The sequence below is a fragment of the Rhinoraja longicauda genome, chromosome 3 (assembly GCF_053455715.1).
Source record: "Rhinoraja longicauda isolate Sanriku21f chromosome 3, sRhiLon1.1, whole genome shotgun sequence".
NCBI lineage: Eukaryota > Metazoa > Chordata > Chondrichthyes > Rajiformes > Arhynchobatidae > Rhinoraja > Rhinoraja longicauda.
In genome coordinates this window covers 53,395,103-53,415,109 of record NC_135955.1, presented here as the reverse complement: position 1 = coordinate 53,415,109, position 20,007 = coordinate 53,395,103, and the positions used below count along the sequence as shown (strand labels likewise).

The 20,007-nt window shown below is 44.4% G+C and overlaps 1 protein-coding gene across 4 annotated transcripts in view; it reads right to left on the bottom strand.

Moving 5' to 3' along the window:
• Positions 1-20,007, bottom strand: part of LOC144592000 (dual specificity protein phosphatase CDC14C-like) — a 92,408-nt gene that overhangs the window by 49,517 nt on the left and 22,884 nt on the right. For all 4 annotated transcript variants that reach the window (XR_013547056.1, XM_078396140.1, XM_078396142.1 and 1 more), the window contains exon 4: positions 5,208-5,300. Coding sequence is in view for 3 of the 4 variants with exons in the window: in XM_078396140.1 (XP_078252266.1) it covers positions 5,208-5,300 (93 nt within the window). In the remaining variant the exon portion in view is untranslated. The remainder of the gene's footprint in view (positions 1-5,207; positions 5,301-20,007) is intronic.

Below are 20,007 nucleotides of genomic sequence, written 5' to 3'. Positions count from 1 at the left end.
TAATTTTAGACAAACGATGATAGGGCACTTTGACAAGGCTTAATCGTGTTGGGCTTTTCTGTGTGATTTTATCAAAAGGAGATCATGTTTAGCAAGTTTTCTGAGGATCTAACTCAAAACAGTAAAAGAGCCAATGAAAATAGAGTACTTGAACTTCCTAACAGCATTCAGTAAAATTATTGAAAATAACATTAATGCACATGAATAATAAAAAAATAAAAAAATAAGTCCCTTAGATGAAGGGATTAGCAAATTTGCAGATGACACAAAACTGGGTGGCAGTGTGAACTGTGAGGAGGATGCTATGAGGATGCAGGGTGACTTGGACAGGTTGTGTGAATGGGCAGATACAGTTTAATGTGGATGAACGTGAGGTTATCCACTTTGGTGGTAAGAACAGAAAGGCAGATTATTATCTGAATGGTGTCAAGTTAGGATATGGGGAAATACAAAGAGATCTGGGTGTCCTTGTTCATCAGTCACTTAAAGTTAGCATACAGGTACAGCAGGCAGTGAAGAAAGCTAATGGCATGTTGGCCTTTATGACAATAGGAGTTGAGTATAGGAGCAAAGAGGTCCTTCTGCAGTTGTACAGGGCCCTAGTGAGACCGCACCTGGAGTACTGTGTGCAGTTTTGGTCTCCGAATTGGAGGAAGGACATTCTTGCTATTGAGGGAGTGTAGCGTAGGTTCACTAGGTTAATTCCCGGAATGGCGGGACTGTCGTATGTTGAAAGACTGGAGCGACTAGGCTTGTATGCACTGGAATTTAGAAGGATGAGAGATCTTATCGAAATGTATAAGATCATTAAGGGATTGGACACGTTAGAGGCAGGAATGCAATATTGGGGGAGTCCAGAACCAGGGGCCACAGTTTAAGAATAAGGGGTAGACCATTTAGAACGGAGATGAGGAAAAACTTTTTCGGTCAGAGAGTTGTAAATCTGTGGAATTCTCTACCTCAGAAGGCAGTGGAGGCCACTACTCCGGATGCTTTCAAGAGAGCTAAATAGAGCACTTAATGTTAGCGGAGTCAGGGGGTATGGGGAGAAAGCAGGAACGGGGTACTGATTGTGAATGATCAGCCATGATCACATTGAATGGTGGTGCTGGCTCGAAGGGCCAAATGGCCTACTCCTGCACCCATTGTCTATTGTCTGTTGAATTAAACATATTCAAGACTAAAGTAGATAGTTATTCAAGAAATCCTTTGTTTAATTAACATTTTCCCCAAAAACTGTTAAGCAGTTCTTACCTATTTTATTGTCTCCCTACTCTTTGTGCCATATTACTGGTTGTGTGAGAAGTCTGTGGAATGCTGGTCCGCCAGTCCATCAGCTACCCATATTCTATTTTGCTTACATGTAACATATAATGCGCAACTTTGTCATACAATTAGCCTTGCAAACTCTTAACTATTAAGTTTATGGCAACTCATTTTACAATGAGCAAACTAATGTTCGCCACTCGAACACTCCCCTCATTATTATTCTTTACCAACTAAGCGCCAACTTTACTTTCCTATTTAATTTAGAATCCTGCCCATGCTATTTCTTACATCTATTTAAGTTTAATCTTTTTCATACATTTTTAAACACCATTTCTTTAAATTTATATTGCAACAGTGAAAACATCAGTCATGGTATTTTATAATTTTTAAAAAGAGAAATTTACGACAGATTTTTCAAGCTGTCAGCAAATTCAATTAAATTATCCAGACTCTGAAACCAGCTTGTCCTGGACAGCAGCCAAAACCTATAAAGTAGGTAGTATCATTATTGTATCCTCCAACATAAGTGCCGATTTGGCATCTGGAAAATTGCTGTGGTCACTTTTTCCGTCTAGTTCAAACAACATTTTGCATTTCTCCATTTCAATTAATAATGTTCTCCTTTTCAAAAGATGGATCACTTGAATTTATGGTTCGATATTTCAATTTGAGACTTAATATGCAACATGACCATCTGGGTCACCATAACCAAGCCTAATCCTCTTCTCACCATAACAACCATTCATATTCAGTATCCAGAGCTACAAACTTCTTCCTTGGAGATTATAGAGCAGCTATGTATTGACTTTCCAATTTTTTTATTGAAGTTTACAATGCATTGCTTTAAATAAGTAGCTGTTTACAATGACTATTCTGAGCTTTGGGTACTTCATTAATCCCATTATGCCTTTGGTAAACAAGGCAATAAATTACCATGTTGAAAATACACAATAACAATAACTGATTGTTAGTTAATATTTTCTTCAAATGCTTTGCAAGCTCTGTATCAAAATATCCATCTGTAAGACCTCAACCCCTCCCCCTACACCCACCAAAATCATACACAAATATACATGCATATTGTAATCCAATAATAGATGGTGGTGGATAATGAAGAACAAAGGGTCCTGGAATAATTTTGTCCTGGGAAGTCTCAAGTTGAATCTAATGGTGACTCAGTGGGACAAGGATAATGTGATGGCCAATAGGTGTTTTTTTTTTGTGGCTGGAAACTAATTTCCAGTAAGGTTGGTAAAGATTAGAACTATGTCCTTTCTTTACATACTTCAATTGGACAAGTGCAGGGAATATGATTAGGAAGTTTGTAGTTCATATAAAAATTGGTCAGATGGCTAATAGCGAGGGGGAAAAACTATAAACATTTAATAGATTGGTTGATACGAGGAATGCCAGATGCTGGTTTGCAAAACAAAATGTGCTGCAGTAACTCAGTGGGTCAGGCAGCATTTCTGAAGAACATGGATAGACCTTTTAAATTGGGACTCTTCTTGAGATTGATTGTAGTGACAGTGGGAGAAAAGCTGGAAGAGAGATGGGGCAGATCAAAGCCTTGCGAGTGATAGGTGAATATAGATAGAGGTCGTTAGTTAGTAGATAATCTGGAAATGGACATAGAGATCTGTGAGATAATACATTTGAGGAGGGCAAACAAGGCAAACGAATACATAATAAATGCTGGTATTTAGGCAAATATAGAAGGGAAGGTCATAGGAGTGCTTATCTCAGAGTAGTAGAGTAGGTAGGAAAAAGCAAGATAAAATTTAAAATGCTAGAAATGCTCATGAGAGTAGGCAGCATCTCTGGATAGGAATTCTGCTTCAGAAAACAAAGGAACATTTGCCTTTGTTGGCAGATTCATAGAATACATGAATGAGGGAGAGCTTAAAATTGACACCAAAGTAAGGTGGGATATAGTCAATAACCAGAAATCACACATTTAAATGTAGCTAGTAGAAGATTAGAAAGGATTTGGATTATTTTTCCATCCAATGAATACCATGGTATGGTGCTTGAAAGAGTTTCGACCGTCCCGATGCGGGACCTCGATCGCCACCTGCGGATGGTTCGACTCCCCTGACCACGGGAGGAAAAAAGATAAGACTTTATTGCCTTCCATCATGGTGGGGAATGTGGAGGAGCCGCTGTGGTGGATGTTTATGTCAATTTTTTATGTAGTTGTGTGTCTTGTTGCTTTTTTGGGATGACTGTATGGCAAACCAAATTCCTCGTATGTTGCAAAACATACTTGGCTAATAAATTACAATTATTATTATGATTATTTCCCTGGAGGAATTTACAAGTACAGATCAAGCAATAAAGTATGATTGGTCTCAACAGCACTTCTCAGCTAGTATCGGTACAATGGGCTGAATGGTGTCCCTCTGTGCATAAACGATTCCACCTTTACCAGGAGATAAACTGGACTAGTCAAATTTATGCAGAAATGGGCCTTGGCAATATGCACAGTGTTGTGCGAGTTATTCCAAAAATATATACGACGCTTTGGCAGTAAATGAATTCATAAGCAAAATGGAAGCTGCTGAAATTCCAAACTATAAAAGTGTTAAATTATTTCTTACAGGATCTGTTCAAAATCTAAAAGGACTAAAAAGTGGAAAATAAGGCAGTAGCTTTCAGTTAAACAATTTGGTCTTTTTGCCAATAGTTCTATCAAAATGAGAAATTATAAACTAAATGGCTAAATACCAAAACAATATTTCTGTTAAAGACAGCAACCACCCAAAACTAGAAAGATTACAAAGGAACTTGTATATTCCCAAGATTAACAAGATAACAAAATGTCCTACTTATTTCCTAGAATTTAATTTGACATGGTTTAATATTTTCTTTCCCTGTCACATGTATCCTTTTTCAATTTCTATTTGTGCGGTGATCTTCAGAAAAATATGTAATCATTGTTTATGATCAAGTGATATACAAACCACAAGCTCCAACATGCCTGCGAGTGGGATGTCAAATACAAATGTTGGTTTGCATTCTGCTCTTTCACGATTATTATTTTATATCCTAACAATGGCTATCAGGAGCCCGGGGTCTTTGATGAAAACAGATTGATTGGAATTGTGACAGCATTACTTTTCCTTCAAGTCATGGAAAGACATTCTAATTCAGAGAGCCAGATCACGTAGTTTCATTAAAAGCCCTGAACGCAGGTGGAGCTCAAAGCCCAAAAACAACCAATGGATGAAAGAGGCTGATGGAGCAGGGAGACCTGGCAAGTTATCAAAGCTAAAACTCAAACATAGATATGTATACCTTTGCAGTTACTGGCCTTTCTTCTAATTTAAAAAAAAATTAAATGAAAATATTTTAATATGCATATAATAAGATATATATCAATATTGGTATAACATCACAGAATATATTAGAATTTAGATGTCATCAGGAAAGCAATAATTTTAGTGCTGGGAACATAAGCAGGTTCACAAAAAACAACTAATGCCTGTTCAGTTTTGTTACACTTATTCATTCAACAGCCTACTAAAGTTCAGCACCACAAAGCAAAGACCTTGGATTATGCTACAGAAACAAATAATTAATTTGTTAGGAATAAATATGGAATATTCCTTTGACTGCTGGTAACAATGTTTTCCCCTCCTCAATGCTTAGTCAGAGACTAGTTCCACAAACACTACATTCTTTTTGAGAAGAATTGTCCTTTTCTTGTGGAAAACATATAACCCCACATTTATTAATGTTTCTCCCTCATCAGAACAACCAGATATGCACATATCTTTCCGCTGAATTAGCAACTGCTCTCAATACCCATGTTCAACTGCCTGAGTTAATACAATCATTACATTTCAATGAACTTTGCAAGACAGGGAAAATCTAACACAGGCAGCCCACAATTTTTCTGGGATGATTACCCATTTTAAACAAATCGTAACACTTACTGAGAAGGACCCAATAAGGACAGCTGCATTTGCTTGTTTCTTCTGATCACTTCCTGTATAGTGAACAATTTTCTTCCTTCCCAAGGTAAATGACTACAGCACAAAAATACAAAGAGAACAATTTTATTTAAAGTATCCTGCATGGATATAAATGACAGAAGTTATTCCCAAGTAAAAAATAATATTGGAGATACTTTTGCTTCCTGTTGACAAAGTACTTAGTGATCTTATTAAAAACTTGATTGCTATGAAGTATTTTAGTCAAATCAGCCAATCGCTTATGAGCACAATGACTCAGTTAGCACGACTCTCCAATAACTCCAGGGTTACAGATTTAATCCTGACATTGGACGTAATCTGTGCATATTCTCTCCACAACCCTCGTTTCCCTGTTTCCTCCTTGGCTGGCAGGTTAATTGGCCACTTTAAATTGGCTCTGTATCGATGCATGGCAGGAGTGTCGGCAGGCGAGAGAAGGGAAAGCGAGAAAAATGGCATTAGTATAGATGGGTGCCTGACATTTAGTTCAGTTTAGAGACAGTGTGGAAGCATGCCCATCGGCTCACCGAGATCGCGCTAACCAATGATCAACTATGGCGCGGTCCAGTCCAGTCGCCGTCGTGGTAGCTCTGCGGGAACTGTGCGTTTTAAACTGGTATGTTTACTTTAAAATTATCCCTAAGTGCTCTAGCGTGTGCTAGCACTTAGCATTAACCAATGTACGACCGGGAAACGCTCGTAAAATTAAACTTGAGCGCTACAGGAGCACTATTAAACAGAAATCTACTCACCGATATACCGATAGAGATCATCAAAGGAGCGCACCGCGGCAGCAGCAGTGGGAGCGCAGGTCAGTGGGAAAGTCGGAAAAAACACCGAGGGAAGCGAGGGGGGATTCGGAACAGGCTGAGAACCCAAGCCTTACGTCCACCTCTGCCCAGCATACTTCTGGCCAACGTCCAGTCCCTGGAGAACAAGCTGGATGACCTGAGGGCAAGGATCAGATTCCAGAGGGACATAAAGAACTGTAACATCCTTTGTCTGACCGAAACATGGCTGACCCCGCTGGTGCCTGACCAGGTGATCTGCCCATCCGAGTCCTTCACTGTTTTCCGGGCGGACAGAACGGAAGAATCCGGGAAATCCAAGGGCGGAGGAGTCTGCTTCTTGACCAATAATAACTGGTGTAATCCTGGGAATATTAAGACGCTTTCTCGTTCCTGCTCGCCGGACCTGGAACATCTAACTATCCTATGCCGACCATTCTACCTACCCCGGGAGTTCAGCTCGATGATCATCACAGCCGTCTATATCCCACCGCATGCGGACACCGACGTGGCACTGTCCACCCTACACGATGTGTTGTGTCAACACCAAAACAAGAACCCTGATGCGGCTGTGCTGGTGGCTGGAGACTTCAATAGGGGAAATCTCAAAAAGGTCATGCCCAACTTCTACCAACACATCACGTGTGTCACCAGGGGGGAAAGAACTTTGGACCACTGCTACACGCCGTTCAGGAAAGGCTACAAGGCCGTTTCTCTCCCTCCTTTTGGGAAATCTGACCACGCTGCCATTTTCCTGCTGCCGGAGTACAAACAACGGATAGTACGGGAAGCGACAGTGACGAGGGACGTAAAGCGGTGGGCTGACCATTCAGAGGCCATGCTGCAGGATGCACTGAGCGAAGTCGACTGGAACATGTTCCAAGAAAGTTCCAGAGACGTAAATGAGTTTGCGGAAGCGGTTACGGACTTCATTGCCACTATAGCCGATACCATCATCCCCACGGTAAGGGTCAGTATCTTCCCTAACCAAAAACCCTGGGTGGACAGGTCTATTCGCGTGGCCTTGAATGCTCGCACCGCTGCTTACAACTCCGGCCTGGCATCCGGCAACATGGACGACTACAAGGGAGAGTCCTACCGACTGCAAAGGGCAGTGAAGGATGCAAAAAAGAGGTACCGGGACAAGATGGAGTCACAGATGGAGCAGCAGGACACCAGGCGCCTTTGGCAGGGGCTACGGACTATAACTAGCTACAGGTCCAGCACCCCCTCAACCGGAAGTGCCGGCTCCTCCTTAGCTGATGACCTGAACTCTTTTTACGCACGGTTCGAGACGGGTAACACCACCAGCTCGCCGTCTAAAAACAGCACCGAAGGGGCGCTGGCTAGCGAGGCTGGAGGGGGATCCACCGCCGGGGATGTGCACACATTCTCGGTGTCCGAGCACGAGGTGAGGTGGGCTCTGACGCGTGTGAACACGAGAAAAGCTGGAGGCCCAGATGGTATATCTGGGCGAGTACTAAAGTCTTGTGCTACTCAGCTTGCTCCAGTGCTCACCACAATATTCAACCTCTCCTTGGCAAAGTCCGTGGTCCCTGCATGCTTCAAAAGATCCATCATTGTACCGGTGCCAAAGAATGCCTCTCCAGCGTGTTTAAATGACTACCGACCGGTGGCCCTCACCTCGGTTGTCATGAAATGCTTGGAGAGGCTAGTCAAGAAGCACATCTGCGCCCTCCTTCCTCGCAACATGGACCCACTACAGTTCGCATACCGTCCGAACAGGTCCACGGATGATGCGGTCTCCCAGGTTCTACACACCGCTCTCTCTCATCTGGACAGCCAGGGGGGCTATGTGAGGATGCTGTTCATTGACTTTAGTTCAGCATTCAACACAATAGTCCCCAGCAGACTGGTTGAAAAGCTGCTGGAACTGGGGCTTAGCACCCCTCTGTGTGCCTGGGTCCTGGACTTTCTCACTGCCAGGCCCCAAGTGGTCAGGATGGGGGAACACACATCTAGCTCCCTCACCCTGAACATAGGATCCCCCCAGGGCTGCGTCCTTAGCCCCCTACTGTACTCCCTGTACACACATGACTGTAGGGCCAGGTTCAGCTCAAACTCCATCATCAAGTTTGCTGATGACACTGTGGTGGTGGGCCGGATCTCCAACAACGATGAGAAGGCCTACCGGGAGGAGGTGGCTGATCTGGCACTCTGGTGTCAGGACAATAGCCTCCTCTTGAATGTCACTAAAACAAAGGAGCTGATTGTGGACTTCAGAAGGGCTAAACATCCAAGGACGTACACGCCACTGGAGATAAATGGGTCTATTGTGGATAGGGTGAGCAGTTTCAAATACTTGGGAGTCCGCATCGCAGAGGATCTGACGTGGGCAACGCACATTGCCGCACTGGTGGGTAAGGCTAAGCAGCGCCTTTACCACCTTAGACAACTGAGGAAATTCAGAGTGTCGCTGAAGATCCTTCATTGCTTCTACTCTGGGGCTGTAGAGAGCATCCTGTCCGGCAACATTACAGTCTGGTTTGGGAACAGCTCTGCCCAGGACAGGATGGCCCTGCAGAGAGTAGTGTGTTCGGCAGAACGCACCATGGGAACTACACTCATCCCCCTGCAGGACCTATACATCAGGAGGTGCAGATCCAGAGCAAGCAAGATCATGAGGGACCCCTGCCACCCCAGTAACGGACTGTTCCAGATGCTACGGTCAGGCTAACGCCTCCGCTGTCACGCTGTGAAAACGGAGAGGATGAGACGGAGCTTCTTCCCACAGGCCATCAGGACTGTCAACTTTGATAACCCCAGAGACTAAATTTTTGTCGACACTTTTTGTGCTATGTTTAGTAACTTATTAACTTTATTTATATGCTGTAACTGTAATTCTTTTTGTGCACAACCCGCAGGCATTGCCACTTTCATTTCACTGCACATCGAGTATGTGTATGTGACAAATAAATTTGACTTGACTTGACTTGACTAAAATAGCTTTAGGTTGTACCACTTTCGCATCCTATGCACTAGGGGCAAATTACAGAAGCCAATTGGCCTACAAACCTGCATCTCTTTGGAATGTGGGTGGAAACCAGAGCACCCAGAGAAAACCCATGCGGGCACAGTGTAAACATACCAATTCTGTACAGATAACACCCAGAGCGAGGATCGAACGCAGGCCCCTGGTGCCATAAGACAGCAACTCTACTGCTGCACCAATGTGCCACCCCTGTATATGGCTGGAAGGTTAATAAAGTTGTGCCAACCATCAAGAGTGAGGCTAACAGGATCAGGACATGTAATTCTGTCCCTAACTGATGCGAGAAATTCTTTCTATATTTTGTCGATATACTTGTATGTCTAGATTTAGAATAGACAACTCACGTAAGCCTGTTCTGTATTTGTACCAATTCCCTCCCAGCCTCAGCAGTAGTCGCAATGCGTGACCTGAGGCAGACCGCCCAACATTTGATTTTACAAATTCAGAATTTTGATGTCCAAAATTCAGAATTTTACATCAAAATTCATAATACGGCGCGTAATGCAACTTTTCAGCAAAAAAAAAGTATGCACGCCAAATGCACGCGAGCTTTGCACTACATTCACGTGTGAAAAACGACTATTATTTCCAACAGTCTGCAGTTCTTGAACTACATGTACAATGTCAGGCCTATCATGAGTATATTCTACTATTATAGAAGGATTATTGAACAAATACTTTTTACAACAAAGAAAAAATTGTTTTGTTTTGTTTTTTCTATTTTGCTTTTTCCTTACACATCTCAATTCTCTTGGTATTGAATAAAAGAACAATGGTCATAAAATATATGACTAAGTTATGAAGAAAGAGTTTCATTTAAAACTACACATACCTAATTTAATTGAAGACATACTTGCTCCAGTGGTCTTCAACAGCAAATCACAACAGTCCATGTCCCCCCAACCCTACTCCCCCCCCAACCCCCCCTACTCCCCCCACCCCTCCCCTCCACCCCTCCTCCCCCTTTCCCCCCAAATCCACTCCCTCACCCCTCCTCCCTCACTCCCCTCCCACTCTCCCCCTCCCTTCCTCCACCCCTGACCCTCACTCCCTCCCACTCCACTGCCCCCCTCCCCCGCACCCCACTGCCCCCCTCCCCCGCACCCCACTGCCCCCCTCCCCTGCACCCCAACCCCCCCCCCCCCAGCCCCTCGCAACATCAATGGGCCTCTCGCTCCACAGCGAGGCTAGGCTAGCGGCGAGGCCAGGTGAGCGGTGAGGTGAGGCGAGGCCAGCGGTGAGAGGAGAGGCCGGGCCAGCAACGAGAAGCGAGGTGAGGCCGGGCCAGCGACAAGGCTAGGCCGGGCGAGTGGCGAGATGAGGCGAGGCGAGCGGCGAGGCTGGGCGAACAGCGAGGCGAGACAATAGGCGAGGCGAGTGGCAAGGTGAGGCGAGACCAGCGGCGAGGTGAGGCGAGTACAGCGGCGAGGCGAGGCCTGGCTAGCGGAGAGGCGAGGCGAGTACAGCGGCTAGGCATGTGTCAAGGCATGTGTTTTGCGGAAAAATGTGAGGCGAAATCGGGATGGCGGAAATGAAATAAGAAAGCAGAAACTTTCCGCCAAATTCGGAAGGGTTGGGAGGTCTGCCTGAGGCACCATTAGTCTGACAAGGCAATATACTCGGGTTTCCATTTAATGTGGAAATTGGAAATAATCATTGAAACATTGACTGATCTGCACATTGACACGGATTTTTGAAATACATAAAGTTTTTTGTGCGGCAGCACTTGCTAACATGATCCTCCTAACAAACATGCAAACACACTGACACACACACATTCAATTCTGCCATTCTTTACTCCTCCTACCTCTTTTCCTCCCCCAACTCATCTGTGCTCACTCACCATTTCTCAGGTACACTGGGTGATGGAACATGGAAATAACTACAGACTCCAAATGAAACTGGTGTTGGTTGCACAATACATTTTCCTATCCATTCCAGCTTCATGACACTTTTCTCCATCACTATTCTTTGTGTATTTTAATTATTTATTCTAATTTTAATAAACACATTAGCAGACACGCAGGGAAAACAATGGCTACATTTAAAGTTATTGTGGAATATACCACAAGTTTATAAAAACGTTTTTGAAAGTCTTACTTTGAACAAATTTCAATTACCAGGATTGAGTAACATGGAAAATAATGTGGAAATATTATGGGCAAAAAAGAATTTATCACTCTTTCCGTTGACTAATTAAACAGCAAGAAAAATAGGAGCCATTGGCCACGGGGTTCCCCAAGCCGGCTTTCCTATTCAGCAATTTCATAGCGTATTCTTAGCTCTTAATCCATGTTCCCATTGATCTCAGCCATAAGTATATTCAATGAGCAAGTCCAAGATGTAGACAATTCCAACAATTTACAATGATCTGCATAAACTCTTCTCACCTCAAAATGAACTAATGATTCTTCTTTCCATCCCTAGATCAAACCTTTCCAGTTAGGGGAAAGCCATATAACCATACAACCATACAACAACTACAGCACGGAAACAGGCCCGTTCGGCCCTACCAGTCCACGCCGACCACTCTCCCTGACCTAGTCTCATCTACCTGCACTCAGACCATAACCCTCTAATCCCCTCTTATCCATATACCTATCCAATTTACTCTTAAATAATAAAATCGAGCCAGCCTCCACCACTTCCACCGGAAGCCCATTCCATACAGCCACCACCCTCTGAGTAAAGAAGTTACCCCTCATGTTACCCCTAAACTTTTGTCCATCAATTCTGAAGCTATGTCCCCTTGTTGGAATCTTCCCCACTCTCAAAGGGAAAAGCCTACCCACGTCAACTCTGTCCGTCCCTCTCAAAATTTAAAAAACCTCTATCAAGTCCCCCCTCAACCTTCTACGCTCCAAAGAATAAAGACCCAACCTGTTCAACCTTTCTCTGTAGCTTAAATGCTGAAACCCAGGCAACATTCTAGTAAATCTCCTCTGTACCCTCTCCATTTTGTCGACATCCTTCCTATAATTTGGCGACCAGAACTGCACACCATACTCCAGATTCGGCCTCACCAATGCCCTGTATAATTTTAACATTACATCCCAACTTCTATACTCGATGCTCTGATTTATAAAGGCAAGCATACCAAACGCCTTCTTCACCACCCTATCCACATGAGATTCCACCTTCAGGGAACAATGCAGTTATTCCCAGATCCCTCTGTTCCACTGCATTCCTCAATTCCCTACCATTTACCCTGTACGTCCTATTTTGATTTGTCCTACCAAAATGCAGCACCTCACACTTATCAGCATTAAACTCCATCTGCCATCTTTCAGCCCACCCTTCCAAAAGGCCCAAGTCTCTCTGTAGACTTTGAAACTCTACTTCATTATTAACTACACCACCTATCTTAGTATCATCTGCATATTTACTAATCCAATTTGCCACACCATCATCCAGATCATTTATGTAAATGACAAACAACAGTGGACCCAACACAGATCCTTGGGGTACTCCTCTAGACACTGGCCTCCAACCTGACATACAATTGTCAACCCTTACCCTCTGGTATCTCCCATTCAGCCATTGTTGAATCCATCTTGCAACCTCACTATTAATACCCAACGATTTAACCTTCTTAATCAACCTTCCATGTGGAACCTTGTCAAATGCCTTACTGAAGTCCATATAGACAACATCCACAGCCTTGCCCTTATCAATTTCCCTGGTAAACTCTTCAAAAAATTCAAGAAGATTAGTCAAACATGACCTTCCAGGCACAAATCCATGTTGACTGTTTCTAATCAGGCCTTGTTTATCCAAATAATTATATATATTGTCCCTAAGTATCTTTTCCATTAATTTTCCCACCACAGACGTCAAACTAACAGGTCTATAATTGCTAGGTTTACTTTTAGAACCTTTTTTAAACAAAGGCACAACATGCGCAATGCGCCAATCTTCCGGCACCATCCCCGTTTCTAATGACGTTTGAAATATTTCCGTCATAGCCCCTGCTATTTCTGCACTAACTTCCCTCAATGTCCTAGGGAATATCCTATCAGGACCTGGAGACTTATCCACTTTTATATTTTTCAAAAGTGTCCGTACCTCCTCTTCTTTAATCCTCATAATTTCCATCACTACTCTACTTGTTTCGCTTACCTCACATAATTCAATATCCTTCTCCTCAGTGAATACCGAAGAAAATAAATTGTTTAATATCTCCCCCATTTCTTCCGGCTCAGCACATTGCTGTCCACTCTGACTCTCTAATGGACCAATTTTATCCCTCACTATCCTTTTGCTATTGACATATCTGTAGAACCCCTTGGGGTTTACTTTTACATTACTTGCCAAAGCAGCCTCATATCTTTTTTTCGCTTTTCTAATTTCCTTCTTAAGATTCCTTTTACATTCTTTATATTCCTCAAGAACCTCATTTACTCCCTGCCGCTTATATTTATTGTATATCTCCCTCTTTTTCCGAACCAAGTGTCCAATCTTCCTGGAAAACCATGGCTCTTTCAAATTATTATTTTTTCCTTTCCACCGAACAGGGACATAAAGACTCTGTACTCTCAAAATTTCACCTTTAAATATCCTCCATTTCTCTATTATATCGTTTTCATAAAACAAAAAGTTCCATTTCACTCCTTTTAAATCCTTTCTCATCTCCTCAAAATTAGCCTTTCTCCAATCCAAAATCTCAACCCTTGGTCCAGATTTGACCGTCTCCATAATTATATTGAAACTAATGGCATTGTGATCACTAGACCCAAAGTGCTCCTCAACACATACCTCCGTCACCTGACCCGTCTCATTTCCTAACAGGAGGTCCAACACTGCCCCTTCTCTGGTAGGCACCTCTACGTATTGCCTCTTCACATCTGCCCTAACAGAGCCCCATAGTTGTTTATATCAATGTTTAATAGTTCAATCTTATCAATGTTTAATAGTTAGAACGTAATGTCACTGTTGCCAGCAATCATGAAGTTATGACTTTTGACATTCTCTGTGCTTGCTCTGTGTTTTTTTTTAAAGTAAGAGCTTAATTCCCAGAGCAATTGATTCTATAACTAGGCCATTTGCTGAAACTGGTTATAGATGCATTATCTAAACTTACCACCATGCATTTACACCACAGACATTTTTCCCTGCACATAAACAATTACATTCTAACCACAAAGATAAACAGGAAATAGTTCTAATCAACTATTGCATGTGGGCTTGCTAAAGCACTTAAACATAACATAACATAACAGAACTTTATTGTCATTCGGTATAAATACCGAACGAAATTTCAGCAGTCACAAGACACAGCAAAAAAGAAAAGAACACAGGACACACGACCCCAACACAAACATCCATCACAGTGACTCCAAACACCCCCTCACTGTGATGGAAGGCAACAAAACTTCCACTCTCTTCCCCCCGCTCCCACGGACAGGCAGCTCGACCCCTACCGAGGCGACCGACACGCACAGCCCCCGCAAGGGGATGGAGGGCCCCGCGGCCGAGCCGCACCGGGCACCGAAACGTCCCGCGGCCGAGCCGTGCCGGCGATGTTCAGTCCAGCGGCCGAGCCGCGCCGGGCGATGGAAGGCCCCGCGGCCGCTGCTAAGTTCCGCGGCCGAGCCGCACCGGGCACTGAAACGTCCCGCGGCCGAGCCGCGCCGGCGATGTTAAGTCCAGCGGCCGAGCCGCGCCGGGCGATGGAAGGCCCCACAGCCGCTGCTAAGCCCCACGGCCGAGCCGCGCCGGCAATGTTAAGTCCCGCAGCCGAGCCGGGCGATGAAAGGCGCCGCACCGGGCGCTGAACCGTTCCGCGGCCGAGCCGCACCGGGCGATGGAAGGCCCCGCGGCCGAGCCGCACCGAGCGCTAAACCGTCCCGCAGCCTTACCGGGCGATGGAAGGCCCCGCGGCCGAGCCGCGCCGGGCACTGTTAGGTCCCGCGGCTGAGCCGCGCCGGCGATGTTAAGTCCAGCGGCCGAGCCGGGCGATGGAAGGCCCCGCGGGCGATGGAAGGCCCCGCGGCCGAGCTGCGCCCCGGGGAAGAGACCTAATAAAGAAGATTCCCCCGCCCCACCCCACCCCCACACATACAGAGCCAAAACAGAAACAAAAACCATCCCAACACCGACACAAACAAATAAAAAAGGAAAAAAAGACAAACAGACTGCCAGAGAGCCGCAGCCGTTATGTCAAGTTAGCAACAGGTTTTTTTAAAAGTCCGTTGTCCCAGTGTTTTCTGAATGTTGGATATCAATTAGCTTTAACCTCATCTTTTTGAAATAAACTTTTGAGTACTGATGGGAACCATGCTCCCCTGAGCTATGAGCAATGGAAATAAATTAAATAAACTGGGAATCTCATTTTCATTTGACTCTTGAATATATTTAAACCAAGGTTACAGCAGGGATATTAAAAAAAAAACAAAGGAATAAGAAAGAACACTTCCATATCTGGTATCGATCTAGTTCTTTTTGGGGATTGTACTTCATGAAGAATAAATTGGCCTCTTGGTAGGTTCAATGTTGATTCTTCAGTCTTGAAGAAATAAAACATAAGGACAGGTTGCATAAATGTGGCTTGTATTCCCTTATGGAAAAAGGCACAAAATGCTGGAGTAACTCAGCGGGTCAGGCAGCATCCCCGGAGGACATTGATAGGTGACATTTTGGGCCGGGACCCTTCTGTTTCCCTTATTCTATTCCCTTATGTTTAGACGCCAGAGGAGTGATCCAAGTATGCTGCTTAAAATTAAAAGGGATTTTTTGGATTCCCTCTGGTGACGGAATATACAAAAAAGTTACAAAGAATTAGAACTCAGCCATTCAGAAAGACAGTTTTCTTTAAAATAAATACACAAAGAGTAATGATAATCTGCAACCTACAAGAATGTTTCAGTTTGCAGAAAAATTCTATTTGCAGTCAAAATTATAATCATTTATTAGAATACAGGGAGAAGAGCCTAGAGCAGATTTTAGTATGGTGCAGTTGCATTTCAAACTGAATACAAATCGTGGATAGTTAAATTAAGGTGATCAACATATTAGTTCTGAACCAACTAAACTATGGAAAAGATGTACCAAATAGCCAATTCTTGGTTCTACAAAGATGCTGAAACATACAGGTGTAACAACTATAGTTCCTCAAAAATAGGAGGAAACTATAATAATATATAGATTATTATATATATAATCTATATATATATAATCCGGTCACTCTCCAACAAGCTGGATGAGGTAAGGCTGTGGATCAACACCCAGCGATCCCTGAAAGACTGCTGCGCGCTGATCTTCACGGAGACGTGGCTCAACGCGCTGGTCCCCGACGGGGCTGTGGAGCTAACAAACCGCTCACTACATCGTGTTGATAGAACAAAGGACTCCGGTAAGAGCAAGGGCGGTGGGCTCTGCATCTACATCAACAATGACTGGTGCACCAACCACTCCGCAATAGAGAGCTACTGTTCCCCAGACCTGGAGTACCTACTGCTCAAATGTAGGCCATTCTATCTGCCGCGGGAGTTTACGGTGGTCATCATCATGGCCGTATACATTCCCCCACAGGCTAATGCTAACCTAGCACTAGCACAGCTGCACTCGGCCATCAGTAAGCAGCAGGATGCCCACCCCAACGGTGCCTTCATTGTTGCAGGGGACTTCAATCAGGTCGACCTACGAGCCTCGCTCCACAAATTCCATCAGCATGTGCAGTGCCCTACCAGGAGCTCAAACACACTGGATAAGGTGTACACCAATGTAAAGGACGCCTACAGAGCTCTCCCCTGCCCACCCCTGGGACAATCCGATCACCTCTCACTGTTTCTACTGCCCGCATACAAACCCCTCATCCGCAAGACCAAACCCACAATAAAGACGGTCAAAATATGGCCCGAGGATGCCACCCTACAACTCCAGGACTGCTTTGATCGCTCCGACTGGGACCTGTTTGCACAACAGGCCACCTACGGTTCAGAAGTAGACTTGGAGGAATACGCATCCACTGTGCTCTCCTACATCAACTGCTGTGTGGAGAATGTCACGGAGGACAAGGAGATAAAGATGTTCCCAAACCGGAAACCCTGGATGAACAAGGAGGTACAGAACCTGCTGAGGGCACGCAACAATGCCTTTAAATCTGGTGACACTTCAACATACAGTGTTGCCAGATCACACCTGAACAAAGGTATTAAAAGGGCCAAAGACACCCATAGGCAACGGGTGGAAGACCACTTCAACACCACGGACACCAGAAGCATGTGGCAGGGTGTGACGGACATCACTGGCTACAAGAGCAGCCCTGCCTGCCCCCTCAGCGATATGGCACTGACCAACGAGCTAAACACCTTCTTTGCCCGCTTTGAAACTGGCAAAACCACCTTGAGTGGAAGAACCCCAGCCGAGGTGGAAGGACTGGTCTTGCAACTGAGCACACAGGAAGTACAGCGCGCTCTGCAAAGGGTCAACCCACGCAAGGCTGCAGGACCGGATGGAGTTCAAGGAAGGGTACTGAAGGACTGTGCTGAACAGCTGGCTGAGGTATTCACCAGGATCTTCAACCTGTCATTAGCTACGGTCCCCAAGTGCCTGAAGTCGGCTATCATAGTTCCGGTGCCGAAAAAAGCAAAGATCTCCAGCCTGAACGACTACCGCCCGGTTGCCCTAACGCCGATAGTCATGAAATGCTTTGAGAGGCTGGTCCAGCATCCAGCATCCCTGACTCACTGGACCCACATCAATTTGCATACAGGGCAAATAGATCCACAGAGGACGCCATCTCTCTGGCTCTTCACACTGTCCTGACTCACCTAGAGAGACAGGGCGCGTACGTGAGGATGCTATTCATAGACTATAGCTCCGCCTTCAACACGGTCATCCCCACCAAGCTCATCACCAAACTCCACCAGCTAGGCCTCAGCTCGTCATTATGTGACTGGATCCTGGACTTCCTGCTGGAACGACCGCAGGCAGTGAGAAAGGGCCCGCACCTGTCCTCCACTATCACCCTGAGTACCGGCACAGCACAGGGCTGTGTTCTGAGCCCCATGCTCTACTCCCTCTTCACACACGACTGTGTTCCTGCATTCGACACCAACACCGTTGTCAATTTTGCAGACGACACAACGGTGATCGGGCTTATCACCAACGGGGATGAAACAAACTATAGAGCGGAGGTGCAGAACCTGGCGGACTGGTGCTCGGATAATAACCTATCCCTAAATACCACCAAGACCAAGGAGCTGATCATCAACTTCCGTAGGTCACATAACGTGGAATATGCCCCGACTCTATCAACGGGGACAGTGTGGAGAGAGTGTCCAGCTTTAAGTTTCTGGGCACTCACATTTCGGAGGACCTAACATGGTCCAATAACACTGCTGCGCTGGTCAAGAAGGCACAACAAACACTGTTCTACTTAAGAACACTGAAAAAGTCTGGTCTACCCCAACAGCTGCTGACGACCTTCTACCGCTGTACCATAGAGAGCATCCTAACGCATGGCATCCCTGTGGGGTACCTCAGCTGCACGGAGGCAGAAAGGAAAGCTCTACTGCGGGTAGTCCATAGAGTTCAGAGGGCCATCGGAACACAGCTACCAGACTTGGAGGGCATCTACAACACACGATGCCTCAGAAAAGCCACCAGCATCCACAAAGACTCTTCACACCCCTGCAACAGTCTGTTCGAACTCCTTCCATCGGGCAGACGATACAAGGCCTTCTACGCCCGCACCTCCAGACTCAGGAACAGCTTCATCCCCAGGGCCATAGCTGCTATGAACCGGTCCTGCTGAGCCGGATGGTCACAACGCATAGATCAACTTGCACTTTACCCTGTCTAAAACTGTTACATTTGTTTCGTTGGGTTGCTGTTGTCTAAATTACTTAAATTATTGCATCGTATGGGAGGCGCATTCCCAATCTCGTTGTACCCTGGGTACAATGACAATAAAGATATATTGTATTGTATTGTATTGTATATGGTAAAATGAACATGTATCGTAAGGCAACAACACATTCCCTTCTTTGGAAATATAGATAATGATGATGTGGTGAATGATACAAAGACATTTGCCAGTACATGTGAATACACATCCAACTTTTATGAAATTTTATAGTAATATCACTGACTGACACCCTCAAGCATTAAAATAATGGCCAGCTGAAAAGATATCAGGCAATCGCTTATACCCAAAGAATATATTTTAATTTAAAAAAAAATCAATGGGTTCAACAGAAGGTGCGAGTAATCACTAAAAAATAAAATAAAGCTGATCTTAAATTACAGCAATAAGCAGCTACTTTAATTGCATTAATGCTGAGAGACAGACTGCCACTTGAATAAATTACTTGATGCATACCAAATAATTATAGGACAAATTAACATTTCACCACTAAACCCTTCCTGATTTATGAATCAAGACCCTAAACCCCAAATGCACATAAGCAATATCTTTGGAGAATTTTTCTCTGAATTTATTCTAGTTAATTCTAATTTTCTCATTTCATTGCCAAAGCAAATGCTGATTGAATCACTCATCATGCAGAGTTCAAAATAATCAGGGCATTTGAAAATTATCTTTAAATTTCTTCATTACAGGACATTTATCTTACAATATAGTTTATTGCAAATATCATTTTAGCATACCATTGAGCGTCCTAATCGTTTTCTGTGTAAAATGAGGCTCAGAAATAACCTTTTTAGAAATGATGCTTCATTTTGAGAATGCAACAGCACAATACCAAAGTCTGCTCTAAACAACACATTCTATCATTGCTGCCAGATTTATGTCCTCTGCAGATTTTTCAGAGTCCATTTGGTAATTTATTTATTTTTAAAACACCCCTTGCCAACAAAAAAAGAATATAAGAGTCTGAAGAAGGGTCCCAACCCAAAATGTCTGTTTATTCCCTCCCCAAATGTTGCCTGACCCATTGAATTCCTCCAACACCTTGACTTTTATTGAATAAAGATTTAAAATAAGACTGATAGAATA